Source organism: Eptesicus fuscus, chromosome 1, assembly GCF_027574615.1.
Source record: "Eptesicus fuscus isolate TK198812 chromosome 1, DD_ASM_mEF_20220401, whole genome shotgun sequence".
NCBI classification, from domain to species: domain Eukaryota; kingdom Metazoa; phylum Chordata; class Mammalia; order Chiroptera; family Vespertilionidae; genus Eptesicus; species Eptesicus fuscus.
Genome location: NC_072473.1, coordinates 86127379 through 86143493, shown reverse-complemented (window position 1 = coordinate 86143493; position 16115 = coordinate 86127379). Strand labels below are relative to the sequence as shown.

Genomic DNA, 16115 nt, shown 5'->3' with positions numbered 1-16115 from the left:
TGTATTAAAGGGTCGGGGCATTAGAAAGGTTGAGAACCACTGCCTTAGAGGATTTGATGTAATTTGTAGATTTTTCCTTTTCACACTGTGTTGTGTTTTAGATTCCAACTTTATTAATGAATCTAAAATGCTAATAACATTGTAACCAGCAGTAGAAACATTTATTTTTAGGTTTTCACACATTCCTTAGAATATTTTTGTTTGTTTGTTGTTTGTCTTGATTTAAAGGAATTTATCTGGGGTAAGATTACCCTTGCATATCACAAAGTACCACCTAGAATTCCTTCTTTGACTGTATACTACTTCACTGTTATTTTTTTTATTTTTTTGTTTTTTAAATTTTTAATTGATTTTTAGAGAGAGAAAAAGGGACAGGGAGAGAGAGAAACATCTACAGTATTGGCTGCCTCTTGCATACCCTCTACTGGGGACCAAGCCTGCAACCTGGGCATATGCCCTGACTAGTAATCAAACCAGCAGCTTTTCAGTACAACGCCCAGCCAACTGAACCACACGGGCCAGGCCACTACTGAACTGTTCTTTACCTAGCTACTAGTGGAAGGTAAATGCAGTGTTAGCTCTTAGCTCAAAGAAGCCATGTATGTCCTCCAAATAGAAGCAAGTAAAAAACTTCTTATGTTAGTTCAGTGATTATTTTCTTAAAGCAGCTTGCCACTTGTTTATTAGTTCATACTATTTTTATCAATATCTTTGATTAAGAAAGTTTATACTAGTACTTGGTGGATTTAACTATCCTACGAAAGTAACAAAAAGATATTGTGCAGAATTATTAATCAAAAGGAGTGAGAAAAGAGATCAGCAAATAAAATATCAAGTAGATAACTCATAAATGTTCAAAGTCTGAAGCCTAGTTATTTAGAAGACTTCCCCCTCTTTGTCTAAGATGCATAGATTAAGCTACTTTGTACTGACAGTTTATTGTTGAATTTTCTTTTTTTAAAAAATATATTTTATTGATTTTTCACAGAGAGGAAGGGAGAGGGATAGAGAGCTAGAAACATCGATGAGAGAGAGACATCGACCAGCTGCCTCCTGCACACCCCCCACCGGGGGATGTGCCCGCAACCAATGTACATGCCTTGACCGGAATCTAACCTGGGACCTTCCAGTCCGCAGACCGACGCTCTATCCACTGAGCCAAACCGGTTTCGGATATTGTTGAATTTTCAAAAGCTAATCTTTATCTTTCTTGTCAAAATATTGGATTATTTCTACTTGTATTTGAGTGAATTGAAATTCCCCTGAATCAGTGATCTTGTCTATATTAAAATAGCAATTCTGCAAGTCATAGTTTTACCTTCACTATAATTTCAGAAATTAAAAATAACTATTGTCTTAAAATTGTCTTAATATTATTACTCTGTAAATTATTTAGCCAATTCTTCACATATTCACCAACTCTACTTTTGTATGTTAGTATTAGAGGCGAGGCTATTGCTCTTTTCCTTATACTGATTTTTTTATTATATGGATTTATAAGCAGATGTTTAGCTGGCTTCTTAAAATTTGTTTGGTTATCATCCTTAAAGAAAGGGTTACAATATATGCAGACTTTTGCAATGAATGGCTTGAGTTGACTGATTCCCATTTCATGTTCATTCCTGCTAACTTACTCTGTTCTATAGTAGTTTCTATTGTGTCTTTCTTTTTAATAATTATTTTATTTGCTTTTAAGTGTTTCCTGAGAATTTTTACCTATTGTGAAAAGATGTGCTTCTGAATATTATGTAATGTGAATAAATAAAAAAGTAATTATGAAAAATTATATCAAAGTATAATTAACAATCATGGAAAGCAAAATCAGATTTTGAGAAGTTTATTATTTTGTCTTAGAATTATAGAAATTATGTACATTACCTGTTTCATATGATTTTTTTCTGATCATATGAACATTTCAGTTTGAGGAGCATCATGTTAACCTCTAGTTCATTATAACTAATCAGGTAGTTCTCTCAACCCTTGAAATCTATCCATTCTTTCTTTCTGCTCGCTTTACTAATGACTTCCCTGTCCTCTCCCAAAACATCTTTCTTCTCCCATCTTTTGGTTTGGTTGATGTATATGAAATGTAAATACAGATGGAAGCCTTTATGTTATAGAGCATCATTCAGTGAAAACTTCCAGAGGGCCAGAAAAGCAGGACGTGTGCGTCAAGGTATCTGGAGTTTGTGGAAGCCTTACATATTAAAGGACCAGGTTGATGCAACTGAATTGTATACTCTTGTACTTAAAATACAGTATCGGTAACTGGATTAGGGAAATGTATTAATCCAGAATAAATAAAACAGGTGCTTATTTTTACTTTGAGTATCACAGAGTAAAAGATTAAAAATTAATGTACATAGCAAAATTTTACTTAGGAGAATTCTTAAGTACATAAAATATGTTTTATGTACTTAAGGATAGGTAAGTGGATTTCAACTTTTTTTCCTTTCTGCTCCAATATAACTCATACACATCAATTATCAAAATGCTAGTGAGTGTGGTGACGGGGAGAATTCAGAATTTACTGTTGTGAAGGGCATTGTAGTTTGACCCACTCCCTGGAATAATTCTGACATTCCTACCCACCCCACATAGTACATACACACTGCTACATCTCCTTTTTAAGTCACTATTTAAACGTATTTTTTCCTAATAATCTTAGATATTTTATTACCTCAATCCTTTTGCATTTGGGGATTCAGCATAATTTTAATGTATGCCCATACAAAGAAGAATAAATGTATCATTAAATCTCAAAATTGTTTGGTACCAAGCTACACTGCTTTGCCTATGGTGCATATTCTTTGCACCTCACCGTGACTCTTCCCAGTGAAACTCTACTAGATTCAAGGCTAGTGAGGAATCTGGAGTAATGGAAATTGGATTCTTTATGTTAACCATCTTTCTGTAATTACCAATTTATATTTATTTCATTATGTATTTTAGTAGTCAATATGTAGGTTTGATTTGAAATTCTTTTCTATCTATAGTGTTTTTATAGTTGATGTCTGAAGATTTTATCTATCCTATATAATAAAACCCTAATATGCAAATCGACCGAAAGGTGGAATGACCAGTGACTATGACACACACTGACCACCAGGGGGCAGACACTCAAGTCAGGACCTGCCCCCTGGTGGTCAGTGCACTCCCACAGGGGGAGTACCGCTCAGCCAGAAGCCAGGCTCACGGCTGGCGAGTGCAGTGGTGGTGGCGGGAGCCTCTCCCACCTCTGCTGCAATGCTAAGGACCAGCGAGCCTGGCTTCTAGCTGAGTAGTGCTCCCCGAGGACATCCCCCGGGGGTCCCAGACTTCGAAAGAGTGCAGGCTGGGCAGTGCATGAATGTCGTGCACCGGGCCTCTAGTATATATAAAAGCCTAAGTAACCATTCGACGTTTCAACTGGTAGGTATGACGCACACTGACCACCAGGGGGCAGATGCTCAATGCACAGGCATGGAAACATGGAACAGACTGATGAATCTCAGAGGGAAGGAGGGAGCGGGGAGGGTGGGAAGAGATTAACCACAGATTTTACATGTGTACTAGAGGCCCAGGGCACAGATTTGTGCACCAGTGGGGTCCTTTGGCCTGGCCTGTGCCTTCTCGCAATCAGGAACCCCTTGGGGGATGTTGGACTGCCGGTTTCGGCCCGATCCCCACAGGCCACGCCAAGGGACCCCACTGGTGTACGCATGCACCGGGCCTCTAGTTTTGAATAAAAGGCAGATTTTATTCCTTATAAAACTAAACTTTAAAATAGAAAATTTAGCTACATTTATATCTATAATAAGTAAATATTAAGAACTCTTAGATTATTTATATTAAAGAAAGATAATAATTCATTGTTTTTGACTTTGAAATTAATACTTAGAATTATATAAAATTATGGACAAATAGTTCTCTCCTACAATAGTTTATCATTCTTTATTTTTCTTCTTTTTTGGTTTTCTTTGAATACTGTTTCATCTGGTTGTTAAAAATGTGATTAACTTGTGGGTTTCTTCCCCCCAGATAATTTAACTGTAGTACTGGTTTTGTATTTAGAATTAAGGTTTTTTTGGCTTTTGGCAAAATGATGATGTATTACATCAACATAACCCTATAATTTACTGTGCTGGGAAAACTAATTAAGTCTTAATGGTACCTAAACAATCTGCACTCTTTATTGTCTGTCTTAGCCAAAAGTTAGATATGCACAGGGCACTAGTAGCATACCTAGAAGATATCCAAGCCTTGAAAATGGGTTTATAAAAGAAGATGCATGGAAGAGTTGGTGAGCTTCATTCCTTCATAATAGTCAGTGTACTTATTGGGCATCTGATCTAAATAATATTTCCTAGCAAAAAAATTTCATGGAACAGATGCAGTTTATTATGGAGATCTTTCATATTATGTACTGGGGGCCCGGTGCATGAAATTCGTGCACTAGGGGTGGTGTCCCTCAGCCTAGCCTGCCCCCTCTCACATACTGGGAGCCCTCAGGGAATGTCCTACTGACAGCTTAGGCCCGCTCCCTGGGAGTGGGCCTACGCCACAGTCTGGCCTCCCTTTGTGGGAGATGAGTGGGCTGATCAGGGAAAGGCACCAGCCCCATCACCCCGTTGCTGCAGCCATTGCCAGTCACCGCAGCCACCAATGTGTTTTCATCAACACGGGCTCCAGTTCCTTCACCATGAAAAAATGAAAACTTTCTTTAGGCATTTTCAAGATGTGTCTTTCATAAGATATGACATTTCTTTCTTTTTTTTTTTTTTTTACTCCTCACCTGAGGATATGTTTCCATTGATTTTTAGAGAGTATAGAAGAGAGAGGGAGAGACAGAGAAAAACATCAGTGTGAGAGGGACACTTTGATTGGTTGCCTCCTGCATGAGCCCTGACCTGGGCCCCAGCCAGGGAGGAGCCTGCAACCTAGGTACATGCCCTTGATCAAAATCCAACCTGGACCCTGCAGTCGGCAGGCCTAGGCATTATCCACTGAGCCAAACTGGCTAGGGCAGGATATGACATTTCTTAGCCCTCTAACAGCAAACCTTTGTTATTTCTCCAGGAGTGTGGTGGAAAAAACCTAGATCGCCTTTTTTGATTCTTATACCCAAGCTACTAAGAATATTACTAGTGGCATACAGGGAGCTTATCCAATGAGCGGTCAGAAAAGGTGTTTCCTCTGTAATTCACACCAATCCAATCACCTCTGATCACCGGCTCCGCCCCAGCCAAGGCCTAAAGCCTCAGGGCCTGGGCAGGGGCCCCCCAACTCCCTCCGATCGCTGGCTCCACCCCTGCCAAAGCCTAAAGCCTCGGGGCCTGGGCAGGTACCCCCCAGCTACCTCTGATCACAGGCTGCACCCCTGCTCAGGAGCCCACTGACTCAGGCCCTTCCCAGGTTGCTCAGGACCCACACAGGGCCTACCTTGGAGTGATCTGGGTGCCGAGAAAGTTCCCGGGACCCAGGCTGCTGGGCACCTGCGTATGCAAATTAACCGCCATCTTTGTTGGGTTAATTTGCATACTCACTCTGATTGGCTGTGGGCATAGCAGAGGTACAGTCAATTTACATGTTTGTCTATTGTTGGGTATGATATACTATTCTCTTTAATATGTTTTGGAATTAATGTGTTAACTTTTTAAAATATATTTTTATTGATTTTGGAGAGGAGGGGACAGAGAGAGACAGAAACATCAATGATGAGAGAAAATAATTGATTGGCTACCTCCTGCATGTCCCACACTGGGGATCAAGCCCGCAACCCAGACATGTGCCCGGGCCGGGAGTCAAACTGTGACCTCCTGGTTCATAGGTTGACGCTCAACCACTGAGCCACACCAGCTGAACTAATGTGTTAATTTTAATTCTAGGATTCTTAATCATTCAACTTATGTTACAAGAAACAAGCCAAAAGAAAATGTGGAATGCGAAAAGAGGTATAAAATTTTTTTAGTCCTTATATTTAATATTTTATGAGACTTGATGCTCTGACAGTGATGTTCCTATATGTGGATTTTAATTAAATAAATGATATTGATTTAATATAACTAGATAGTTTAAAGAGGAAAAGTGTTACAGCATGAATTAAACTTACTTTTGGTATAAGCAAATTGAAAAAATGCTGATTTGATCTCCTTTTGTGCTCATACATGCATTTTGTCTTGATGATAGAATCATTTATTCATTTATTAATTCAGCAAACATTTAGTTTATTACTATTACTGCCAGGAATAATGTGTTTCTTCATCATTGATTGTGTTTATTCTCTATGTTATTATTTACTTTTTTTCTTTGCAATTGGGTTTAACTGATTTCTTCTATATGAATACATATTCTAAGTCCACATATATTAATTCCAGAGAACTAAACACCTTCAAAGTTTCTATTTATTCTTTTTGGTGGTTTGAAAATTTACATTAGACTCAACTCCAGAGTCATTCCTATTTGAGTGGAAAGGACCAAGGCTGTGAGTGGGTATAGATGTATACATTGAGAGAATTAACATTTATTGAATGCTTGTTATATGCATAACTCTTCTGAGTGCTTCAAATGTATTATCTCACTCAATCCTCATCAATAACTCTATGACTTTGTTACTGTTGTCCTCCCCATTTTATAAGACTGAGACTCAGAAATTATCATAACTTGTTCAAGGTCACACAGCTAATAAGTGGTACAGTGAGGTTTCAAACCCAGTTTTCCGGCTCAAGAATCCCTAGTGTGGTTTTAATCACACTCTTGTTAACATGGTAATAAGAATACTTTGGCCCTAGCCAGTTTGGCTCACTGGATAGAGTATTGGCCTAAGGACTGAAGGGTCTCAGGCTCTATTCCTGGTTAAGGGCACATGCTCAGGTTTCAGGCTCAACCCCACTAGGGGGCGTGCAGGAGGCAGCCAATTAATGATTCTCTCTCATTGATGTTTCTATCTCTCTCCCCCCTTCCTTCCTCTCTGAAATCAATACAAATATATTTTTTAAAGAAGAAAAGAATACTTTGTTTCCTTCAGATCTACTCATCCCACTGATGTCTTTTCTTAGCTACCTCACAGTCCAAATTTTACTTATTTTTCCCCATACCTATTTTTCTCCTATATATTGTGCCTGAGTGAATGTACCACTATATAGTCACTCAAGTCAGCAACTTTGGAATCATCAGATATTCATCTCTCTTATGCACCCCTCCCTGTCCAGTCACAGAAAATTATAGCTTCTTAACATTACCAGCGTCTATTTCAACCTCTCCATTGCAATTGTGTTGGTTCAGGCCCTATCTTTTCCCACCTGGATTACTGCAACAGCCCCCAACATACCTCCTACCTTCAGTTTTGCCCACCTTTAAATCTATATTCTGCACTGATGTAAGAGTGATGGTTCTTAGACACAAATCTGATTATACGACTCCCATTTATTATTTTCTAATGGTTCTTTCTAACTTTTAGGATAAAGCTTAAAGTATTTGGCTTAACCCAGATTGGAGTTTCTGCCTACCTTCAGAGCCTCATCTCATGAACTCTTCCACTGGCACCTCTGCAGTTAGTAACAATAATACTCTTATTTTTATTTTTAAAATATATTTTTATTGGTTTCAGAGAGGAAAGGAGAGGAAGAGAGAGATAGAAACATCAATTGATTATTGATTGGCAGCCTCCTTCATGCCCCCTACTGGGGATCGAGCCTGCAACCCAAGCATGTTCCCTGACCTGGAATCTAACCGTGACCTACTGGTTCATAGGTTGATGTTCAACCATGGAGCCACACCGGCCAGGCAATACTCTTTTCTTTATTCTGGCACAGTTTCACATCTGTTTTGTATCCTGGTCTCTCTGCTGGGATTGCCCTTTCTTCTTCCCTTTTTTACTTAGGCTTTCAGAATTCAGTTCAAGGGTTAGATGATTTTTCGTACCCAAGTTTAGATGCCTCTGTAGAGCTCTTAAGTTTTTTCTCTGTGTATTGTTCTTGTCTTTGTTACTTTGTCCAGTTATCTCCATCCACCTTTTTCTCCCTGGCTCCTAGCTTTGCTTCCTCAATTCAGGGAGCCCCATGGGCCCCACCTTGGTTCTCCCACTTTGGCCTGTGGCCTAGAAATTCTCTTTCCTGCGACAGTCTGAGTTAATTGTGAGGATTTTCTTGTTTGTTACCAATGTCTAAGAGATAGATGTCTTTCTTGGCCTAATATTTAATATCTTGCAAAGTATAATTTTATATATTTTGTCTGTTCTTTTACTGTTTTCAGTCAGAGTATAAATCTGTTCACTGTTGATTCTATGCTGGCCAAATAAATGCAAAATCTAATTTTTACATTTTTTGTTAATTTGTCAGTATTTAGTTTTAATTGTTTTTCCCATATGCCTTCTCCATTCCAACATTTAAAAATTTTTCAGATATTTATGTGATTTTATCTTTAGTTATATATAAATCTTTCAGTCCATTGATTTTGGTATTTGATAGGATATTAGAAATCTAGTGTTTTCCTTTCTCCCTCCCTTCTTCTCTTCTTTTTCTCACTCCTTTTTCTCCTTCCCCCTTTTCTTTTTTCTTTCTGTATTTTGTCATTGGTTAACCAGTTGTCTTATCACTATTTGTTACATAATCTATCATTTCCACAATGCTTTTAAATTTCATTTTTATCATAAGTTGTTCTAGTTGTGGTCCTCTATGCCTGTTCCACTGAAAAATCTATAGATGTTAAAACTAGTACTAATCTATTTCTGTAAATTAATAGAATATATGTAATTTCCTAGTAGATAAGTCCCTTTATTATATAACTTTTCTTGGTCATCCATTCTTCCAAATTAACTGTGTAACTCTTTTATCAAATTTCCAAAACAAGCCCAAAAATACTTCTTGCATTTTTAAAAATTATTATTATAGTTCATTTCAGTTATCAGTTTGAAGGAAAGGTTATATCTATAATATTTAATCTTTCTGTCCAAGAACTTTCCAGTCACTCAAGTTCCTTACTAGACAATTGTAGTTTTTCCATGTGGGCCTTGTGCTTGTCTAGTTAAGTTTTTTCCCTAGGTATCTTCTACTTTTCCTTTCTTTTACAAATGAGGTGTTTTCTAATATATATTATAACTTGTTATAATTAACATATAGGAAAGCTCTTAACTTTTATATATTTTTCTATAACTTCTGTTAATAATAGACTTTTTTGTTTTTGTTTTTTCCCCATTAGGCAATACATTTTCTATAAATTTTGGAAATTTGTTTCTAATTTTTAAATGTTCTTTTCTTACTGTACTGTACAGAAGTTTCATAACAGTGTTGAATAATACTAGTAGGCATTTGTTTGTGTATTTTTTTCTAAAGGAACTCCTTGTTCAAATCTGCTATCTAGCAATTGCATAAAGTTTACCTTACTCCACAAATAAACTAGATAAAAAGAATGTCTACCATTGCCCTAAGTATCAGAATGAAATGTTATAGGCTCATAATCAGTAATTCAATAAGCAAAAAAAATTACTTGGTTTTCTTTTTGTAGTTTTGGGTAATAATTTTGATATAATAAATATTATATGTTCTTTTTATGTCTCTAGATGTTATATTTCTTTTGGCCTCTGAAAAGTCCTTAGAGTTGTCCTGTGCTTAGGGTGACATTAAATAGGACCATTTTGATGGTTTTTTTTAAGGTTTATAATTGATTGGGGAAGTAAATGTGTTTTTGTCAACTTTAAGTTTTATATTATTAGTTCAAAACATTGGCATGAGTAAATTCTTCAGATTTCTGGTAGAAAAGAAAAAGACAATTTTATAAAATCATGTTCATTACTTCTCAGCCTTTTGACTAAGATCCTGTGTATAATATCATATTCATAATGTATACCTAAGGGTAATTCTAAATATCTTAACATATTAAGGCATCTTTAATTTTTTAGTGTCTCAGCAGATGAAGTTAATTCACCATTATCACCACTCACATGGCAGGTAAGAGGAAATTAAATTATTATAATATCTATTATTTTTTTCTCATTTATTTAGTTAAAAACAATTATCTTATTGCAGCCCTTAGAAAATCAGAAGGATCAAACAGATGAACAACAGTGGCCAGAATCTCAACCTATAATCTGGCAGAGTGAAGAAAGGAGGCGGAGCAAACAGATTAGAAAAGAATATTTCAAGGTACTTTATTAAAGTTGTAAAATTTACTTTATAATTAGTTTTGATTTTATCAGTTTTGTTTTATGCTAATAAGGTAGAATATAACTCTAGTTACAATATAGTAAATGTGTTATTTTATCTTAATTTCCTACATGTATGTGATACAGATAACATCATCCAGTTATATCCATGATATTTTAGTAATTCAAAATAATTAAGAATGAGTAGATCAATCTTAATTGTGGTTTGCCAAATTCTTTACAAGAAAGATGTAACGTTTGCTACACTGCTGTTTGTAGCAATAGGTAGTAATGTTTTAAAAGAATTGCTCCAAGAAGGTCAGTTATTGGATTTGTTTCAATAAATAGTCGTCATGTATTTACAATTAGCATTTAATTGTTTCTATGTAAATACATGCTATTCATGTGGTTCTAAAAAATGATTAGCAGTATTTCCCCTGCCATTTTCTTTTCTTCTTATTACATTAGTAGATTTCTTAAGGTGGTCCTTTAACTAAATTAAAAGCTCAGACCATCTTGACTATCCCAAATTTTTAGTTAGCATAGTGTTAATGATAGACATTTGTAAATATTGTCATATTATCTATTTTTGGTTTAGGTTTGCTAATTTGCAGATGCCAGTCATAGGAATTGTTATAATTTTTAGTTCAAGTTAGAATCCATTATTGAAATTTCTGACTCAAATGAACAGTTCAGACAAGTTTCTCAACCATGAATAACAAATTATGTTGTCTTTGTTTACCTTTTCTGTTTCCCAAAGCCTAATTTTTATTTAATAATAATAATAATTGCCCAGCCGGTGTGGCTCAGTGGTTGATCATTGACCTATAAACCAGGAGGTCAAGGTTCAATTCCCAGTCAGGGCACATGCCGGGTTGTGGACTCAATCCCTAGTAGGGGGTGTACAGAAGGCAGCCAGCCGATCAATGATTTGCTCATCATTGATGTTTCTATCTTTCTCTGACTCTCCCTTCCTATCTGGAATCAATACAAATATATTTTTAAAATAATAATAATAATTTTATCAGAATACATAGTTCTAAGCTAAATTATAGGTCACTTGAAGTTTGTCTCACTAATAAATAGGAATATATTTCATGTTTTTCTCTGTTTGCTACCAGTCTTCATGCACATTGATTTGTTTCTTTATATGGGATTATAACATATATTTGGAAGTAGTATCATATGACCAAAACAGAAATGTTACATGTCTTAGAAAGTCTGTGATAAATTTCATCCTTCAGCAAATAATTGCTCAATATTTTTAATGAGCTTCATGTTACCTGGTCAATATGAGAGATAATGAAGAAATAATACGTAGGGAAGAGGGAAAGACATTCTAAGCAGAACCCTGGTCAGTAATGGTGAAATCTATTTATCCCAACCTTTTATAGATCTGTAGTTATATTTATATATTGGCATTTATTTTAAAGTCCTCTCTTTTAGTTTACGGAGCTTTGAACAGAGGATTCAATAAAATGTAATAGATAAGACTTAATGAATGACTGATGATGTGGGGCAAATTTTAGTATTTCTAACTAATAAAAGAGATTTTACTATATTTATTTAATCTACTGGTATAATAAAAGCATACAAAGTCTATTTATCAAAACACTTAAATGCCAGAACTAAGTATTTTAAAAATATAGACTTATGTAATCTTCATAACAACCCTATTAAATAAGACAATTATCAGTTTTATTTTACAGATGGGGAAATTAAGACACAGAGAGGCGATGTTCCGGTTACTTAGCTAATAAGCATCTAAGTCATGATTTGAACCCATAGTGTATGCTATGCTGCCTGTTTACTTAATGTAGATAGCCTAATAGCAAATGAACACTTTCAAATCAATGCATTCTATTGTTTTAAAAATATTTTACAGGTGAACTTCTTAATAAAGTCTTAATAGACTTTATTCACCTCACTAACTATAGATAAGAGGTGACCTTTTAAACAATAATTTGATTAATAGCATCATTTGTTGATAAGTATTTTATTTTTTATGGCTTAAACATACCTCCTATAATATTGCTATTTTATAAGTTGCTAAGAGATCAAATGAAATAATCTTTGAAGTGTCCGTTACATAATCATTATTCAACAAATGCTAATTTCTTCCATACTTAATGATGGATAGATACAAAGATAAGCTTCAGTCACTGGGAAATATTTTGAGGAGATCTGTAGTTCTGCTCAGTAGTCAGAAGATGTCAGTGTTAGGACACTTGAACAAAATTGAACTATTATTTCCTAAAATGTAAAAATAATTATAAAGTTGAGATACTACTCTCTAAGTTAAGTATAAACCATTACTCAGAATGTCCAGTATTTTCATGATTAAAATATCATTGAAGCATTAAACTGTAATAATCTAATAAAAAGTATCGATTTCTATGAAGTGTCTTTCTTTCAAAAATAAAAGTTCTCTTAATTACCTTCTGATAATTCAAAGGGTTATTCATAAGGTAAACTACTGAAATAAATCTGGATTTATAGTTCATTAAATATTAAAATATGCTACTCTAGAGATTTATATCAAATTATCACTTAGGCATGGTTTCTTTTGCTTTGCTGTGTTATAAAACATAGAGAGCTTTGTGCAATTTTTGCTTAACACATATAAATGACTGAACCATGGGATTTCTTTGTATTACATGGTAAATTATTTATGGTGCTGTTATTCAGAATATTTAATAAAAGTGTGTGTGTGTGTGTATATGTGTCGCTCAATTATCACTTCTAGTTGCCAAGAGTAATTTTGAGTAGTATGTTTTTTACAGAAGCCCCTGAAACTAAGTGAAAAAATATTTCAACATATTGGCCAGATTATGTGAGCAAGAAGTTAAATTTGGTCAGATTATATAAGTAACTCACTGTAGGAGTGTCACATTAACTCTTTCAGACTCCCTGGCCACTGTCATGTACTACTCTAGTAAATAAAATTTAATGTCCATGTTGCCAAAATAATATCACTGCATTTCTCAAAGTAAAGCTAATCTAAGAAAGACATTACTTTATTTTAAAATCTTTTACAGAAATGTATTCATATTGTTTTAATAAGATACACAATAAAATATGAGAATCTAACCTCTTATTTATAAATTATTTTTCATGTAAATGAGTAGCTTTAATTTCTTATAAAAATGATAGCACATGAATTTTCTGAATGTATTTGACAATTGACTTTCAAAGCAAAAAAGTTAAAGAACATTAGACTATACTTAATTACTTTTAAGGATATTTGATTTATTGAAATGCCATATATACTTGCCTTCAAATGTATCTCATTACTATTGTTGTAACCAGACAACCAAGAGGTCCGGGCTGTCTGTCACCACTTGAGCCAATTAAGCAGAGACAGGGTTGAATGATATATGAGCGTTTATTCCAATAATGCCAGCAGTATGGGAGAGCAGTAGGTTACCCACAAAATCTGCTCTGACCCTCCCCCCTTGCCAGTTAGATGGTTATGTACACACGAGGGAGAAAATAGCTACGCGCAGCTGCGAGCTACAAGTGTAACATGGGAAGGGGAGGGTAGAGTCTGCAGTCTGGCCTTCAGGAGCTCAGAGTCTGATAACAAGGTGGCGAATCTTTTATGATGTTACAAACAGCTCAGCCCCTTCCTGGGACCAGAGAATGTTCAGTGTTCCTGAGAAAAACTCCTGGAGGGGGTCAAGGTCCAGGTGCAGCAACCAAATCAAAGCGTGTCCTGTCCTTGGTCTGTGCTCAAAAATGTATTTCTTTTTGGAGTAATGGCCCCATTGAAGCATCTTATCTTTTTACTGCCTTGTTTTGTCCTCCATTTTCCCAGGGTCTGTAAGAACTTTTTATCTATAGTTAGTGAGGTGAATAATTATTAGACAACAGTGGCTCTATTCTTATTACATGTCCTTCCCCACTCTCATTCCCCCCCGTTAATGTTATCATCTCATATCTATGAGATTAGTTTTATATGGAAAATGTCTTGTTGTTGAACTATATCAGTCCTGGCCTATTAAATTTTCCCCTTATGGATTTTGGCTCTGAATTCTTTCAGGGAAAAGAGGCATCGGGTCTCTTTACTACTTCCTGCTGATGGGGGGTGGAGTCCTGAAGTCCTCCCTGTCTGACAAGTGAAGAAGGGAGTCAAAAAGGGGAAAGCGATTTTAAGTGAAGCCGATAGACCATTCATGTTTCATTGACTTAATTATGAGTCCAAACCATTGAGTCTTATTTTTAGAACACAGTGATGCAAATGGCTTCTACAGTGAGGCCCATACTGTTTGAGTAATCAATTAGTTAAGCAGGGACATAAGCATACATTCTATGAAACAGAAGAACACAAAACATAAGGGTTAATGGATACAGTAAATCATGAATCAGTTGAGATTTCCAGATGTAAGGCTTCTGCCGGAATGAAATCACAGTGACAATCTGATAGATTGCAGTTAGAACATCTCTGGTGATGTCATCTGGTGCTGAGGCCTGTATGGCATACACAGGCACAACCTAAAAAAAACTTTGAAGACTGTTAACTGCATTGGAGTTCATTACCTACAATTGGGTATTATGGTTTCCATTGAAACACAATTTTTCTCCCTCAGATTACCCTCATTTTAATCAAAGAGCCAAATCAAGACTAATTTATTTACTGTATTAAGTTGAGTTCCAGTTTGGCCTGATTGTTTGCATAAACACAACAGGAATGGCAATTGATTATATAGGCTTTTAAAATCTGCTTTGCTGGATCTGACAAGAAAGTTAACTCTCAGGGCAAAGAAGCCAGGCCACACAGTTGCCATCAGGCTTTGCCTGCAACACTTATAGGTTGGGTAAATTCCTCAAGTTTTTGAGGTCCCCACAAGTGTCTTGAGGTTCCTTCTTGCTGTCTCTCAGGAAAGTAATCTTTGTTCCTTACCTGGAAAGATTGCCATGAACCATGTGACCAAGCAAGGTACCAGGCTATTTATCTAAGGGGCTTATCGGCTTCAAAGTCAGTCTTCATTCCTTAGAGCTTTCTGGTGACATCCAGAGTCCTAGGATGTCTCTCTCAGACATGACAGTCCAGCAAAGTGTTGGTTAATAAAACCACATTTGGAAACTGCCTTATGTCCTGTTATGAAGAAAACAGATTCTTATTGGGTTTATGCAAACAAACATATTGCCATGAGAACAATAATACTCAAATCAGGTATGGAGAAAAATATAAATGCCTCAATATTGCTTATGAAAGTATAATTTATTAAAGTACTTTAAGAAAAGTAACAAGTTTCCTAATGTCTGGAAAATAAGAAGGTTAAAAATCAATAATACTTTCAAAAATTATAAAAACTATAATTATTTTTAATTCATTCAGTCCTATAGTCATATTCCTTTTTTCCTGATTTTTCTGGCCAGTATTTATATAAATCCAGATAATCTATAGAGTTTTAATAATTGTCATCCAGTTCAAGGGACTGATCTGAAAGTTTATTCTCCAAGATATGTAGCTTAAAATAAATCAGATTCCTTTCCATGGATCTTTCAGAAGATGTAACATTTTTGTAAATGTATCAGAGTAAAACAATGACTGTTTGTAAATGACAAAAATATTTTTAAATGACACAGTTATAGATTTAATTACAATGCAATTCACATGGTATCCTTCTCTTTTAACATACTGGAAAAGAACCAAACCAATACTGTATTAGTTTACTTTAGATGTATTTATCTAATTAGATTTATTATTTAGTATACCTATAATTTCCTTTTAAGATTTCTTTTCACAGCCCTTTTATGATTTTTACAAACCTTTGTACCCATTTAGAAATAACCAGTTTTAGAATAACCTACTTTCTTTTTTTCCTTTAAAATGCATCTCCATACCTCATTCCTTCTATTATCAAAACTATATAACTTCTTTCCAATTATTTTAGAATTCTTAACTTTTAGAAACAATTTTTACATGACAAGTAAGTAATTAACATTTCTCAAATTAGCAATACATTCACATTTTAAGATATATTTCAAA

The 16115-nt window shown here is 35.2% G+C and overlaps 1 protein-coding gene across 2 annotated transcripts in view; it reads left to right on the top strand.

Moving 5' to 3' along the window:
• The window catches only part of LRCH2 (leucine rich repeats and calponin homology domain containing 2), a 143225-nt gene that overhangs the window by 106904 nt on the left and 20206 nt on the right, over positions 1-16115 (top strand). For both annotated transcript variants that reach the window (XM_054724341.1, XM_008156103.3), the window contains exons 12-14: positions 5868-5933; positions 9878-9926; positions 10005-10121. In XM_054724341.1, the coding sequence (XP_054580316.1) occupies positions 5868-5933; positions 9878-9926; positions 10005-10121 (232 nt within the window). The remainder of the gene's footprint in view (positions 1-5867; positions 5934-9877; positions 9927-10004; positions 10122-16115) is intronic.